Source organism: Dipodomys ordii, unplaced genomic scaffold (assembly GCF_000151885.1).
Source record: "Dipodomys ordii isolate 6190 unplaced genomic scaffold, Dord_2.0 Scaffold138, whole genome shotgun sequence".
In the NCBI taxonomy this organism is placed as follows: Eukaryota; Metazoa; Chordata; class Mammalia; order Rodentia; family Heteromyidae; genus Dipodomys; species Dipodomys ordii.
In genome coordinates, this window is record NW_012267354.1 from 2,287,651 (window position 1) to 2,302,874 (window position 15,224).

Below are 15,224 nucleotides of genomic sequence, written 5' to 3' on the forward strand. Positions count from 1 at the left end.
TCAAGGCTAGCACTCTACCACTTGAGCCACAGTGCCACTTCCGGCTTTTTTCCCCTTCTTATGTGGTGCTGAGGAATCAAACCCAGGGCCTCATGCACGCAAGGCAGGCGCTCTACCACTGAGCCACCTTCCCAGCCCCACTACTTCTTTTTTGATACTAGCCTACTTCTGACTTTACACATGGGAATATATCTCTCAGATTCTAGCAATGTCTGGCAATAGGATTGGGTTTGGCTATATGAGATAGCAAATAGAAAATTTCATTGGCTTAGTGCTTAAACATAATTTTTTAAAAAATTGCCACCATGTTAAGAAATGGGTGCTTGGGTAGCAGTTGAGCTGATACTGTAAATCCAGTGATCCACAAAGAGTGATTTCTTCCTGTTCACTGTTCTGGCATTCCTAAGGTACAGTCCTTGATTATACCAAGGGAGAGGCTAAAATGCCAACCAGAAAAAAAAAAAGTCATACCACATTCTTTGTTACGCAGATCGTGAGATAGTTCTTAACCTCTCATTAGCCAGAACTGAGTCACAAGGTCACATCTGGCTATAAGGGAGACTAACCAGCCATGATCCATAAAACAGGGAAGATGGGAGAGAGGGTTATTGGGTAGACAACTAACGGTCTTTGCTATAGACTCCCTTGTAGAGGTGAGGAAATCGGGTACCGTGCCCCACAGAGTGCCTATCTGTCTGAAGATGTCATTCTCTCCATGTTTTGGAACCGGAAGATTCTGGACAGTTACCCATCATAAATATCAAGGACTTTGTCATGGAATCTAGTGCTTTCTGGCAAGGTTAGCCTCATAATTCAATTTAATTCAATAAACCTTTCTGAAGGCTTGCTGTTTGTGAACTCATGAGCTAGGTGCTTTGGGGGAAATGAGTGAGATCTCCCTTTTTCTGGTTTAGAGGATTATAGTCTCAGAGGAGGAGATACGAGAAGTTGTAGTAGTTGGTTCTAAAGACTGCAGCTGTGTTGGACATTTTAGCCTAAGCTCTGTCCTGGCCCTGGGAAAGTTACAGAATTGGAGGAAAGCAATCACGTATGTTTTTAAATTTAGGGCTGAAAGAATCAGGATCCCTGAGCCCTGGATCACACCTCCAGATCTGCAAGAGAAAATCCACATTTTTGCCCAAAAATGTCTGTTCTTGACCGAGAGTCTGAAGCAGTTTACAGGTAATGTGAAGAGAGAAGTGGGGTCATGAGAAGAAGTAGATTTTTATTCTGAATTATTACTTTCCAACTAGATATAACACTGTATACTGAATATGTCTTTTTTTTTTTCCTTAGAAAAAATGCAGTCAGATATGGAGAAAATCCAAGGTAAATTTGCCCGTTTACAGGGCTTTTGATTTTGGCGTTTCTTGGGAAGAAGAGCACCTGTAGTAAAAGTGTGAGAAAATGGGTGGGTGATCTTGCTGGCCAACTTCCTTCTATTTTACATTTCTCTTACCCATTCCTTCCACCTCCTTTTTTCCCCCCTGGTTTGGTGAGACAGAGTCTTACTATGTATATAGCTCAGCATGATCTTGAACTTCACCATTTTTTGACTTAGCTTCCTGAATGGCTGAGATTACAAGAGTGTAACCTCTTAACATGTTTGTTTGTTTTTTGTCTGTCATGGGGCTTAAACTCTGGGCCTGGTCACTATCCTTGAGCTCTTTAGCTCAAGGTGAGTGCTCTACCACTTGAGCCACAGCACCACTTCCAACTTTCTGGTGGTTAATTGGAGATAAGAGTCTCATGGACTTTTCTGCCCTGGCTGGCTTTGAACTGGGATCCTCAGATCTCAGCCTTCTGAGTAGCTAGGATTGTAGGCATGAGTCACAGGTGCCCAGCTTCTTACATCTTTTTATTAGTTTTTTATTAGCTTCTTAATAGTTTTTCTAATTAACAGCCTTATTCTACATTGACGAAGGAAGAAAAAAAACCTGGAAATGATTTATCTAAAGATCTCTTTAATTTAGAAAGAACAGACTATCCTGGCTACATTTTACTTGAGCCAGTATTTGTGATTGTGCTTATGGTTACAGGTGCCAAGTAGCCCAGGAGGAATGAATAACAGTAGCTAAGTCAACACCTAGAGGAATCAGGAAGTAGGATTCCAGCCTGCCACGTGATAATACTAGAATATTATTTGCTCATCTTTATATAAAGTGAGGGAAATAAACACTATAGAATAAAGCCTGATATCTTTTTAGAACTCTGTTCCTTAAAGTTTTATTGGCTTTTAGAGGAAATTTTTCTAGACCTAAGAATTTCTGCACATAAACCACTTCTAGCAGTTAGCTAATTGAATATGAATGTGAAAACAAATTCTTAAGAACTCTGATGGCATTGAAATCCTGGGAACTAATAGGCCCTATTTTTTTACAAATCCCCATAATCTTTGAAATTTTCTTTTTATGTAGCATCCCCATTTCATTTCATCTTTTGAGATCTATACTTTTATTGGCATCTAGTAATTTTGATTTAGGGAACATATGCTCCATGAGCAACACAAATGGGGAAGAGAGCTTCCTACATTAGCCTTCTGAGTGCTGGTATAGGGTGTAGCCCACCATGCACCGTAGAGTTCCACTTAATACAGGGAATAGCACCAAATCAAATGATATGATTTCATTTACTAATGTTCTTTGCCATTTAAAAAGAATCATATGTCAGCTGTCAAGTTGTTTACCCAGAGTGGCAGTGGGTGTCACTGAGCCACCCAGCGTCTAGATGGTTTGTGAAAAGTAAAAGTCAGGAGTGGTATATGACACGCGAGAACTGGCTGGCTGGAAAGTGCAGTGGTTCTGTCGTGGCTCAGTTGGATACCTTTTTTATTTGTTTTTCCTTTTTTTTAACCAATCTGAAGCCTGTGGCTATTCTACCCAAGCTCCCCGGTCCTCCTTCCCTTAGTGTCCTTGGGTGGATGGTGGAAACATATGTTGTATAAAATAATAATAAGTGCATGGCTAACAATGGGAGTTCTGATTTATTTTTATTTATCTATTTTTTGTCGGTTGTGGGGCTTGAACTCTGGGCCTGGGGACTGTCCCTCAGCTCTAGGCTTATTGGGCTTATTGGTGGCTTATTGGGGATAAGAGTCTCACAGACTTTCCTCTCCAGGCTGGCTTTGAACTGTGATCCTCATAGCTCATCCTCTTGAGTAGCTAGGATTACAGGTGTGAGCCACTGGCACCTGGCTCTGAAATTTTTAATGCCATTGCTATTTAATTAGCCAAAGCTTTCTCACTATTTCTGGAAATAGTCACATGGCTTCCATAACTTCTCTTTTCTTTTGGTCTTTCAGAATTGAGAGAAGCTCAATTATACTCAGGTAGGTTGATGGAAGACAAAACCACAGCAAGGCCAGGAGGAATAAGTCCTTGTGAACCCAGTTACCAAGTGGTTTGAGAATTACCTTAATTTAGATCCTTTAAGTTATATATGTAGAAATAGCATACGACAACAGTCTATCGTCATTGCTGTTTATAATCTTTACTTCAGAGCTGAAGTGATACGGAGTTAAGGATTATAGTGGAAACACGTGTTTCCCTAAATACAGAAGTTCTACTGTACTGTGTTGCCTCCTTTCCAGTTTCAGGGGCAACATGCTTTTGACTAGCAAGGATGATTGAGTTCACCTCTTACTCTCAGTTGCCAGAGTCTAGGCATCTTAGTCATCCCACTTCTTCTTTTTTTTTTTTTTTTTGTCGGCCATAGGGCTTGAACTCTGGGCCTGGGCACTGTCCCTCAGCGCTTCAGCTCAAGGCGAGTGCTCTACCACTTGAGCTACAGCGCCACTTCCGGTTTTCTAGTGATTTATTGGAGATAGGAGTCTCACGGTCTCTCCTGCCCGGGCTGGCTTTGAACCGCGATCCTCAGATCTCAGCCTCCTGAGTAGCTAGGATTACAGGCGTGAGCAACCTGCGCCCGGCTAATCATCCCACTTCTAAGGTTGAAACCACATCTCCCCTAGATAGCCATCTTCACCCTGTGATTTGGAAAGAGTGGATCTTCTCTGATCCCAGAGCACCCACATCTAACATGTTTGTACTTCCCTCTGCTGTTGTGTGGAATCCTTTTCATGAAGAAAAGGATTTCACTTGGACCTCCTTGTTCTGATCTCCACTTCCAGAGCAATTAACCCATTTTCCAAAGGACAATAATTTTTTCTTAGACAATTGCCTATAGACCATATTCCATTGAGATATTACCTGAGTACTTTGTGTCCTGCACAGTCTTAACATGTAGGGTAGTTCAGAAAGAACACAAAAGTATAGCCACTATCCTGCCTTTTACATAGTCTGCTTGTATGTATGAGGTGTACCCACAATGCAAGAAAGAAGTGGGGCCTAGATGTATAGCTCACCAATAGAGTGTGTGCTAGGCATGTGTGTGAGGCCTTGCATTAGTAGTTCTAGCATAGAGAGGGAGGAATGACATTGATCAAAATGCACTGTACTCATAAATTGATGTTGAATTGAAACCCCATTGTACAACCATTTACAGATAACAATTGTGTATGTGTGTGTGTGTGTGTGTGTATATTTTGGTATTGGTTCTCAGGCTATCCCTGAGTTTTTCCTCAAATCTAACATCCTACCACTTAAGCCACAGCTCTACTTCTAGCCTTTTGGGATTAATTGAAGATTAGAGTCTCCTTCCCAGGCTGGCTTGGAACCAGGATCCTCAGATCTTAGCCTCCTGAGTAGCTAGGATTATAGGTGTCTGGCTAAAGATAATAGTTGTTTTTTGTTTGTTTAATTCATCTGTAAAAGAAGACAAAAACCAAGAGTTCTGGGGTTCTCATCACCTCCATCAACCTGTCATGAATCTTTTGTGAAAATATTTCAGCTTGTGGTTGGGGTTTGCTTTCTGAACATGATATTAGAACTGAGAGAATGCCTTTTAGTGCTTTTAAAGCAGGAAGGTACCACATGACTGCAAGAGGCAGTGATCCTGTCGGGAGATATTGTGCCTGGTTAATAGTTTTATGTTTAGGGGCTGGGAAGGTGGCTCAGTGGTAGAGCACATGCCTTGCATGCCAGAGGCCCTGGGTTCGATTCCTCAGCACTACATAAGCAAAAAGAAAAAAGCCGGAAGTGGCGCTGTGGCTCAAGTGGTAGAGTGCTAGCCTTGAGCTGAAGAGCTGAGGGACAGCGCCCAGGCCCAGAGTTCAGGCCCCATGACCGGACCCAAAAAAAACAAACAAAAATAGTTTTATGTTTAAAAGCAAATTGGTATAATGGCATGATCTGGTTAAGAAAAACTGAGGAGGACCTGGCACAAGTAGTTCATGCCTATAATCTTAACTACTCTGGAGGTAGAGACTGGGAGAATAAATATACATATACATATATGAGGCCCCATATATCAGTTAGTAGCTGGACACAGTGGAACTCATCTTTATCCTAGAGAGCCATAAATAGGTGGGTTGGGGGCAGGCTGGCTTAGACATACATATGAGATCCTTTGTTAATATGATTATGTGATGCTGTGCCAAACCCTACCCACCTAGAATTTGGAATGGCAGTGTTGGCTACCAAAGCTTTCCAGCTAAAGGATTGTGGACATGTAAGCCTCAAGACTAGGTGTGTGGCTCAAGTGGTAGGATACTTGCCTAGCAAGAATGACATCCAGGGTTCAATCCCTAGTTCTGACTTTAAAAAAAAAAAAAAAGCCTCCAGATTTGTATTCTAGTGGATATTGTGGCTTAAGAAAGAATGGATGTGGATAAAATTTTGGTATATTCAGTGTATAATCAATATAGAAGGTAACCAGCTGATCAACTGTAATTTTTTAGATGAGAATTTTGAGATGATTCATCATAAAATGGATGTATTCTTTAGTGGGGAGCTCTTGCTGTTCCCAGGGAGGTAGGAGAAGCCAGTGGAGCCTCCTGACCAAAAGACTGACCCCCTTTGTGTTTCTGCAGTGGATGTGACTCTGGACCCAGACACGGCCTACCCCAGCCTGATCCTCTCTGATAATCTGCGACAAGTACGCTACAGTTACCTCCAACAGGACCTGCCCGACAACCCTGAGCGGTTCAATCTGTTTCCCTGTGTCTTGGGATCTCCATGTTTCATCGCTGGGAGACATTATTGGGAGGTAGAGGTGGGAGATAAAGCCAAGTGGACCATAGGTGTCTGTGAAGACTCGGTGTGCAGAAAAGGTGGAGTAACTTCGGCCCCCCAGAACGGATTCTGGGCAGTGTCGTTGTGGTATGGGAAAGAATATTGGGCACTTACTTCCCCAATGACTGCCCTCCCCCTGCGGACCCCTCTCCAGCGGGTGGGGATTTTCTTGGACTATGATGCTGGTGAGGTCTCCTTCTACAACGTGACAGAGAGGTGTCATACCTTTACTTTCTCACATGCTACCTTCTGTGGGCCTGTCCGGCCCTACTTCAGCCTGAGTTACTCGGGAGGGAAGAGTGCAGCTCCTCTGATCATCTGCCCCATGAGTGGGATTGATGGGTTTTCTGGCCATGTAGGCAATCATGGTCATTCCATGGAGACTTCCCCTTGACAAGGTGAACTCAAGCCACCAGGGTGGTTGGCTCTAATCCTTACCCAGCCACAAGGCATCTTGTTCTTGCCAACTCCTATCCATCAAAGCTGGATTTCCTTACCATTTTCCATGTTCTCTACTATCCTTTCCCAGCCCCTGCAAATTGTAAGATGTTATGAAAAGTATCAGTATTTCCCAGAAATAAAGAAAAAAAAAGATGTGTCTGTCTCTAATGTTTCACATTTTTCTAGTCTTACAGGACTTAGAATAAAGAATTTGTATATTCCAGTGCTGGTGGCTCATGTCTGTAATCCTAGCTACTCAGGAGGCTGAGATCTGAGGGTCACAGTTCAGAGCCAGCTTAGGCAGGAAGGTCTGTGAAACTCTTATCTCCAATTAACCACCAGAAAACAAGAAGTGGTGCTGTGGCTCAAATGGTAGAGCACTCACTTTGAGCCGAAGAACTCAGGGATAGCACCCAGTCCAAGTTGAAGCCTCACAAATGACAAAACAAAAAATCTATAATCCTTAGATCTCACTCAGCCTCCTGAGTAGCTAGGATTATAGACGTGAGCCATGAATACCCAGCTCTTAATTTTTTATTTTTTATTTCTGGTTGTAGGGCTTGAACTTTGGGCCTGGGCACTGTCCTCTGCTACTTTGAGTCTTAACACCACTTCTGTTTTTTTGGTGGTTAATTGGAGATAAGAGTCACAGAGCTGGGTGCTCGTGGCTCATGTCTGTAATCCTAGTACTCAGGAGGCTGAGATCTGAGGATTGTGGTTCAAAGCCAGCCAGGGCAGGAAAGTCTGTAAGACTCCCTCAATAAACCAGAAAACTGGAAGTGGCACTGAGGCTCAAGTGGTAGAATGCTTGCCTTGAGGTGAAGAGCTGAGGGACAGTGCCCAGGCCCAGAGTTCAAGCCCCATGACTAACCCCCTCCCCCCAAATAGCCTAATGGACTTTACTGCCTGGGCTCACTGCAATCCTCAAATCTCAGCCTCCTGAGTAGGATTGCAAGTATGAGCCACCAGCGCTCGGCTTGTCCAGCTCTTTTTACTTTTATGAAAGGTATTTTTAGGTGCCAAATGTACATCTAGGATTTTCTGCCTGTCATGGTCCACTGTTTCTAGCTCTTATTCCGCAGAGTGGTGATTAGGTGTGATCAGTCACACACCATTGCTGGAAGGGTTCTGGGGCAATGTTCCAGGGATACACTACCTTCTGCCACTTTTTCCCCTGTGTCCTTTGGGGGATAGGGAAAATGGCCACCTTAAAATGTGTGCCTTAAAGGGACAGCTCCCTCCCAGTCTCCAGTGGGTCTTGAAGCATTCTGGACTTAGAAGGCTAAATCCAATCCCTTTAAGAAATCCCTGTGATGGTTCTTAATCCTTCTCTGGATACATGCCTCACTGTTTAAAGGTAAAGTAAATATGGATGTTCATACTACTGTTTTCTGGGTCTTGGGAAGATTGGGTTGGAGTGGGAGAGGATATTAATTTTCAGTATGGGTCCATAATCTCATCCTAGCCAATATTTTCTTCCAAGCAGGTGGTTAAGTTTCTCAGTGCCCTATCCCTATTTTCTGTTGGTGTTGAGAAAGTTGTGTTGGATGTCTTATATTGGTTGAACCTGTAGTTTTAGTGGGAAAGTGTGTTTATTTTAATTGGTAATGGGATAATGTAGCCCTTCCTAGAATCAGTCAGAGGGGCCAAAACTTGCTTACCAATACAGAACCACCAGTGCAAGCACGTGGAGCTGAGAAGGAAAGATCAGCTGAAAGCAATTGGAATCTTTTCTGCTTCTGGACATAGCCTGAGAAGACAATTCTGTGGACTATGGTATACTTACTGCTTTCTAGGCATTGGAGTTCTATGGCAAGTGGAGGTGAAGCTCTACTGATAGAGCACCAGCCTTGAGCCAAAAAAAAACAAAAGCAGCCACACAAGAGCCAGAGGCCCTGAGTTCACACCCCAGTCCTGGTACCAAATTAAAAAATCACTTAGTGACAGCGAAAGCAACTTATCTTCATTCTTTGTTTATTCATTATGATTTAAGGGAAAAAAAGGACTACTGAAATGTGCTTACCTGAGGCTAAATTAGCTAATACTAAATACTCTGTGATACATAAAGTACTATAATCACAAAAAGCCAAGGCTTGTATGAAGAGCTTGAAGCACAGCAACTTACGACATAGGGCCTGTTGTACTTATTTTACAGAAAAACAAGATAAATGGCATCTGAGGTACACAGCTAGAAAGCAGCAGAACCAGAATTCAAACTGACATGGAATAGGTGACCACACACATCACATTCTGCCCACAGTGCCTATAGATGATGCTTTTGACATAGAAAGGGCAGAGTAGGGACCAGGTGAATTAAAGTTCCAGTCAGTTGGTCTGGGATGTCAGCCCACTAACTGTCTAGACTGGAGGGTCTGCAACTGGAAAATGGAGACCTCTCAACATCATACTTCATTTTCACCTAGGCCTGCAGAGGACACTTTTTATCCCTCTAAGGAAGCAAGCCCTTGAAATGGATTCCTAGTTCTTGTTCCAGTGATGGGGCTGTCTCCAAGTTAACTTAGAGGATCTCACATTGAATCAGCTTTAGTAGACCTAGTAGATCTAGTTGCTTTAGAAGCTGTAAATCAAGCATCATCTTAATGTACTTTGTTAAAATCAGTAGCTGCTGGGTGCAAAGGAGTCCAAGCTATTTAAGAAGCAAAGATGGGTGGGAATGCCATTCAAGGAGGCAAGTCTGGGAAAAACATTAGAGCCGCACCACCTCAACAAAGAAGGCCCTGAGTTCAAACCCTAGGACTGTCAATTTCCCCTCTCACACACAAAAAACAAAAGACCAGCAGATTCAACAAAGATGCCTTACATTTGAATAAGGACATATCTGTAAGGACGATTTTTATTAATGTAGAGTGGAAAATATTGATACTATGTCTAATTAAACCCTTTTAATAATATGAACAAAAAAGGCCATGGTTGCGTGTGGAATGTGGAGGACAGAAAAGGAGGAGGCCATAGGCTGATAGGTGTATTGATCATCTTGTGTTTCTTGGGGTGGTGTGGGTTCACAGGCATTTATTTGAAATTTTAATTAAAAGATTGGCCCACACAAAAATTGTGTATGTATGCATGCATGTGCACACAGGTGTGTCTTCAGCTTTTTTTTTTTATAGCCCAGTGTTCAGAGAATACCATCTTCCTGAAAAGCAGAAGAGACCTAGAAGAGCTATGCTCAGAGAATAAAGAGAAACTGAATATAGCCTATGCTGTGAATGTTTAAGAGAGATGTATGTCATAATTGCCACCTGAAGGCACTATGAAATTAAGAACAAATAGCTCTTCGATGATAAATGAACCCTATTCGGTTGTCATTGGTTATCTCAAATCCAGACCAGAGTATAGATGGAAGCTACATGCCTCTCAGTAAAACCCAAAAGTGTTCTTAATGTAGTAGTAGTGGGTGTGTTGCTCTTTTTTTTTTTGGTTGATCATGGGGCCTGAACTCTTGGGTGGGCCTGGGTGCTGTCCCTCAGCTCTTCAGCTCAAGGCTAGTGCTCCACCACTTGAGCCACAGAGCCACTTCTGGCATTTTTTTCTGCTTATGTGGTGCTGAGGAATCATTGAACCCAGGGCCTCATGCATGCCAGGCAAGTATTCTACAGCCCTGTTGCTTCTTCTTGACAACTGAAAAACAAGGGTTCTTTCATTCAAATACACAATTAAGTAGTGTTGGGCACTGCAGCTGAAACTGGCTTGGCGGGACTACAAGGTAACATGGCTTCTGCCCTTGGAAAAGTTACAAGGCAGTGAGGAAGGAGTGAAAAGGAAGTAGAATTCAACAAAAGGTTTGCAGAAAACAAACATTTTGTGTTGTAGGAGATAGTGTGTGTGCAGCAGTAGTCAGAGGAAAATTACATGTTCAGTCTACATGTCTTCCTTGTGCCTTTTTGAACATTTACCCTTTTCACGTATATATAGACCTTATATAATAATTTTAGGGAGCTTGACTTGGGGTGTAGCTCAGTGGTAGAACATGTTCCATGGGTCAGCCTGAATTCAATTTTTAAGCCCTTAAAGTCAAGAGTTTCATTTCAAAGTTGAAATTAAAATCTTGAGTAAGGGGCTGGGAATGTGGCTTAGTGGCAGAGTGCATGCCTAGCATGTATGAAGCCCTGGGTTCGATTTCTCAGTACCACATACACAGAAAAAGCCAGAAATGGTGCTCTGGCTCAAGTGGTAGAGTGCTACCAGGCAGGTTCAGGGACAGTGCCCAGGCACTGAGTCCACGCCCAGGATTAGCTAAAAAAAAGGTTTGTTTTTTGTTTTCCCCCAAGCTTGAATGATAATAACTTCTCTTTATTTAGTGACTGCCATTACAAAACACATTAATAACAAAAAACTGTTTTCTTGATGTCAGAAGATGTACTCTCTCAAAATATTAAGTAAAATGATGTACACTATCAGTATTTTTTTTTTTAATTTGCCAGTCCTCGGGTTGGTTTGAATTCAGGGGCTAGAAGCTGTCCCTGAGTTGCTTTGTTTGCTTAAGGCTAGCACTCTACCACTTGAACCACAGTGCTACTTCTAGCTTTTTCTAGTTTCTCTGAAATAAGAGTCTCGTGGACTTTCTTGCCCTGGCTGGCTTTGAACCACAATCTTCAAACGTGGACTTTCTTGCCCTGGCTGGCTTTGAACCACAATCTTCAAATCTCAGCCTCTTGAGTAGTTAGGCTTACAGGTGTGTACCACTAGCACTGGGTTCAGTTTTAAAATTTGAAGTTAGTCAGGTGCCACTGGCTCATGCCTGTAATCCTAGCTACTCAGGAGGCTGAGATCTGAGGATTAAGGTTCAAAGCTAGCCTGGGCAGGAAAGTCCATGAGACTCTTATCTCCAATTAATCACCAGAAAACCAGAAGTTGTGGTCTGGCTCCAGTGGTAGAAAGCTCACCTTGATCTGAAGAGCTCAGGGACAGCACCAGGCCCAGAGTTCAAACCCCATGACTAACCGAAGGAAAAAAAAAATTGAAGTGTCTTTAGCATTCTGATCTTATAAACAATATTATTGATGTAGACTATCACTGTCAGCTAGCCTCTTTATAGTAGATACTGCCATAAAAAAATGTAGAATCCCAATAAATATGGAAGTCCACAGTAAAAATATTTACATTGGCATACTTATTATGCTTCCTCTTATTTTGTAAAAGGACTTCAGTCCATTTAAAACAAAATCAAGGTAGCAGCAGTTTAATATATCATAAAAAGAAGAAGGAATCAGGATGGAAAAAAAGACTAACATAAAAGAAATTAAGTGCTTATATACCATTCTAAAGAGAATAAATGAAGGCTACAGTTCGATTGTAAAGACTATCATGGACATCATGGAAACCTGGTTAACTTTTTTTGTTTATTGTTTTTTGCTAGTCCTAGGGCTGGAACTCAGGGCCAGGGTACTGTCCCTGAGCTTCTTTTTGCTTAAAGTTAGCGATCTACCACAGTGCCACTTCCAACTATTTCCATTTATGTGGTACCGAGGAAGCAAACACAGAGAACGCTAGGCAAGCAATCTACCACTAAGCTACATTCCCAGCTTGGCCCCCCTGCCCTCCTGCCCCAGCCCCTTGTTAACTTTATAGCTCACCATTTCAGGGAGATGGAAACAACCCAACTATTCAAAAGGAATAGGAGATTATTCTTACTATGAGAATTTCTGCTTAAATTCTTCATAAGTATCAACTACCCCAAGGATTTATTTTTTCATAAAATGAGTCCTATAATTCAAAGAAAAACAAACCCTCAAATATTTAGTAAGCAATTTATTGGAGAAGAATAAAAATCTTTTCATCATAAATATTGAGCCTAATCAGTTTTTTAAAAAAGCCATTTTTTACCCATTGATGAGTTTTGTTTTTACTATTTCTTGTTTAATACTCTGTTGGGTGTTAAGTGGCTCACTCCTGTAATCCTAGCTATATAGGAGAAGGAGGTCTGAGGATTGCCTTTTGAAGCCAGCCTGGGCAGAAAAGTAAGAATCTAATCTCCAATTACTCACCCACCAAAAAGCCAGAAGCGGAGCTGGCTCAAGTGGTAGAGGGTTAATATTGAGCAAAAGAAGCTCATGGACAGTGTCCAGGTCCTAAATTCAATCCCTGGAACTGGCAAACACACACACACACACACACACACACACCCCAAAAACAAAACAAAACAAAACTCTCTGTTGATCTGTGGTAGATGTGGGGGGCAATAAACTTTGATTTAGTGAATCCCTGTCTAGAAATGTAAGGAAATTGTGTTTGAAAGTATTTATCTACAGTATCACTCATGAAAAATTAAAAATAATCTAGTGTTCAATAACACATTTGATAAATGATTACTAAAATTTGTGCTAAAGATTAATTTTTTTAATGCTCAAAAAAGAAAACTACTTCTTAGAAAGTGTATATGCTTATAATATGTTCATTGTGCATTTCAAAAGCAAGTTAGCAACTGGAAGTGGTAGCTTATGCCTGTAATTCCAGCACATACAAGGCAGGAAGAGTGCCAGTTGGAAGCCTGTCTGGGCTTATGGGGGGTAAGAGGAGAAAAAAAAAAGGGGAGGGGAGGAGGGAGGAGAAAGAAAGGGAGGGAGAGGAAGATACAGAAGGAAAGGGAGAAAGACAGAGACAGAGATAGAAACAGAGAGACAAAGACACAGAGACAGAGACAGAGAAGAAAAGGAAAGGGAGATGGAGCCAGAGAGGGAGGAGGAAGGAGATGGAGGGAGAGGGAAGATAAAGGAAAGCTAGCAGTGTATGTATCATATCTATTACATATGAACGCATGTATGACATGTGAAAGGATTCCCGTAAACATGTCAGATGTTAATAGTAGTTACCTCTTTGAAGTGAGATTATGGGTCATTTTTAGTCTTGACTTTTTCCATATTTTCTACATTTAATAGGTACTTTGAAATTAGAATAAAACACTAATTGTAGGTAATTAAGTTATTGTAATTTCCTCCCAGTAGAGGTATAGCTTATGGAGGAGGAAAAAAAATCCAGAAAATTTTATATCTTGAAAATTTTATTGAGAAATCAGTGTTCATTGTACTCCTTCCCCTTTAAAAAAATAACATGAAACCTAACACATTTATGGAAACCTACTTAGGGGCTTCTAAAACTGAAATTATTTCTTTTCATGCAGGAAAGAGAACCTTTGCCTTACAGGAAAAGAAAACTCATGTGTGTGGTATTTAAAAATAGCCTCAGGCTGGCCTGGTGGCTCTTACCTGCAATCTTAGCTACTCAGAAGGCTGAGATCTGAGGATAGCTATTCAAGTCAGCCCAGGCAGGAAAGTGAGACTCTTACGTCCAATTAATCACCAAAAGGTTGGAAGTGGAGTTGTAGCTCAAATGGTAGAGTGCTAGCTCTGAGCAAAGAAGCTCAGATACAGCGCCCAGGCCCTGAGTTCAGGCCCCAGGACCTGCACGAAGTAATAGCAACCTATCAGCACTGTTTGTTTGCTGTCCTGGGGCTTGAACTCGGGGCCTGGGCAATGTCCTTGAGCCTCTGTGCTCAAGGTGCTCTACCACTTGAGCCAGAGCGGCGTAGTTTATTGGAGGTAAGAGTCGCTCAGACTTGTCAGATCTCAGCCTCCAGCGTAGTTAGGGTGACAGGCGTGAGCCCCCAGCCACCCGCACCCCGCGCCCCGGCTTCGGTACAATTTATAATTCAGACATGCAGACTTGGGTTACTGCTCCCTAAACGCATCCCACACGCAGCAGTCAGGACAGCTGAATTTCAGCACCGTACGTGTACGGTTTGCCCGGCGCCGCCTGCCCTGGGTGGCACTTGGGTGTGGACTGTCCACTTAGCAGAATCATTTCCTGCTGTTTTCAGTCTTCGGGTGTTATTAAAATAGGCAACCTCTCTGGACTTCCAGGCTCAGAGAGCCAACTGCTTGGAGCAAAAGCGAAGGAAAACTGGAAAATTCTGGGTCCGACTAAAATACGGATTCTCCCGCCACTCGCCTTTTAAAACTCCCAGGGAGTGTCGAGCGGTTGGAGAGAGGCGACGGAGTGGGGTGGAGCTCGGGGTGGAGCGGGCTTGGGTGGGAGGAGTGTGAAGGGTGGGGGGGTAATGGAGTGGGTGGCTGCTGCGCATGCGCGATCTGGAGCCGTGCCCCCGCCTGGGGGGGGGTCACCGTGGGGAGGGGGGGGAAGAGACCCTCGGGGTCGCGTTCGGTGCCCCTTAAAGACCTTACAACGACAAGGCAGTTCTGGGGACCAAAGAGCCCGATCCTCGATCTTTCCCGATGACTGAGCACCGCGATCGGCTTAAGAAGCCGTCAGCAAGCTGAGGACGATTAACACTCCAATCTGACAAACAGACTCAGCCTCCCAGGCAAAGATCATCTTCCCTTCCTTCCAAAAGGCCCGCGGTGGGCCGTGTGAGCACCCCGTGTGCCTGTGGAGGAGAAACTTGTGCGAGGCCCGGGCCCGAGGCTTCCTAAGACACCGTGTCTACTTTGATGCACCCACTTTCTCCTCTAGTTGTTTTCTGGTTCTCTTCGCCGAGGCGCGTCTTTCCGATCCGCAGGTGGCGGCGGTGCCCGTGTTTCCCCGCCGCCCGCCGCCCTGACGTGCGCTTCCGCGTCACAGACAAGGCTCCCGCCCGCTATCTATGTTAGGGGAAAAATCTCCACCGTTCCGCAGGGT

General features: G+C 43.2%; 1 protein-coding gene across 1 annotated transcript in view; it reads left to right on the forward strand.

Annotated features, from left to right (window-relative positions):
- Trim27 (tripartite motif containing 27) overlaps window positions 1-6,716 on the forward strand; it is an 18,458-nt gene extending 11,742 nt beyond the window's left edge. Inside the window, exons 4-8 of the mRNA XM_013031268.1 lie at window positions 659-666; window positions 1,037-1,182; window positions 1,297-1,329; window positions 3,302-3,328; window positions 5,930-6,716. Of these exons, the coding sequence (XP_012886722.1) occupies window positions 659-666; window positions 1,037-1,182; window positions 1,297-1,329; window positions 3,302-3,328; window positions 5,930-6,525 (810 nt within the window). The 3' untranslated portion in view covers window positions 6,526-6,716. The remainder of the gene's footprint in view (window positions 1-658; window positions 667-1,036; window positions 1,183-1,296; window positions 1,330-3,301; window positions 3,329-5,929) is intronic.
- Window positions 6,717-15,224: the final 8,508 nt, after the last annotated feature.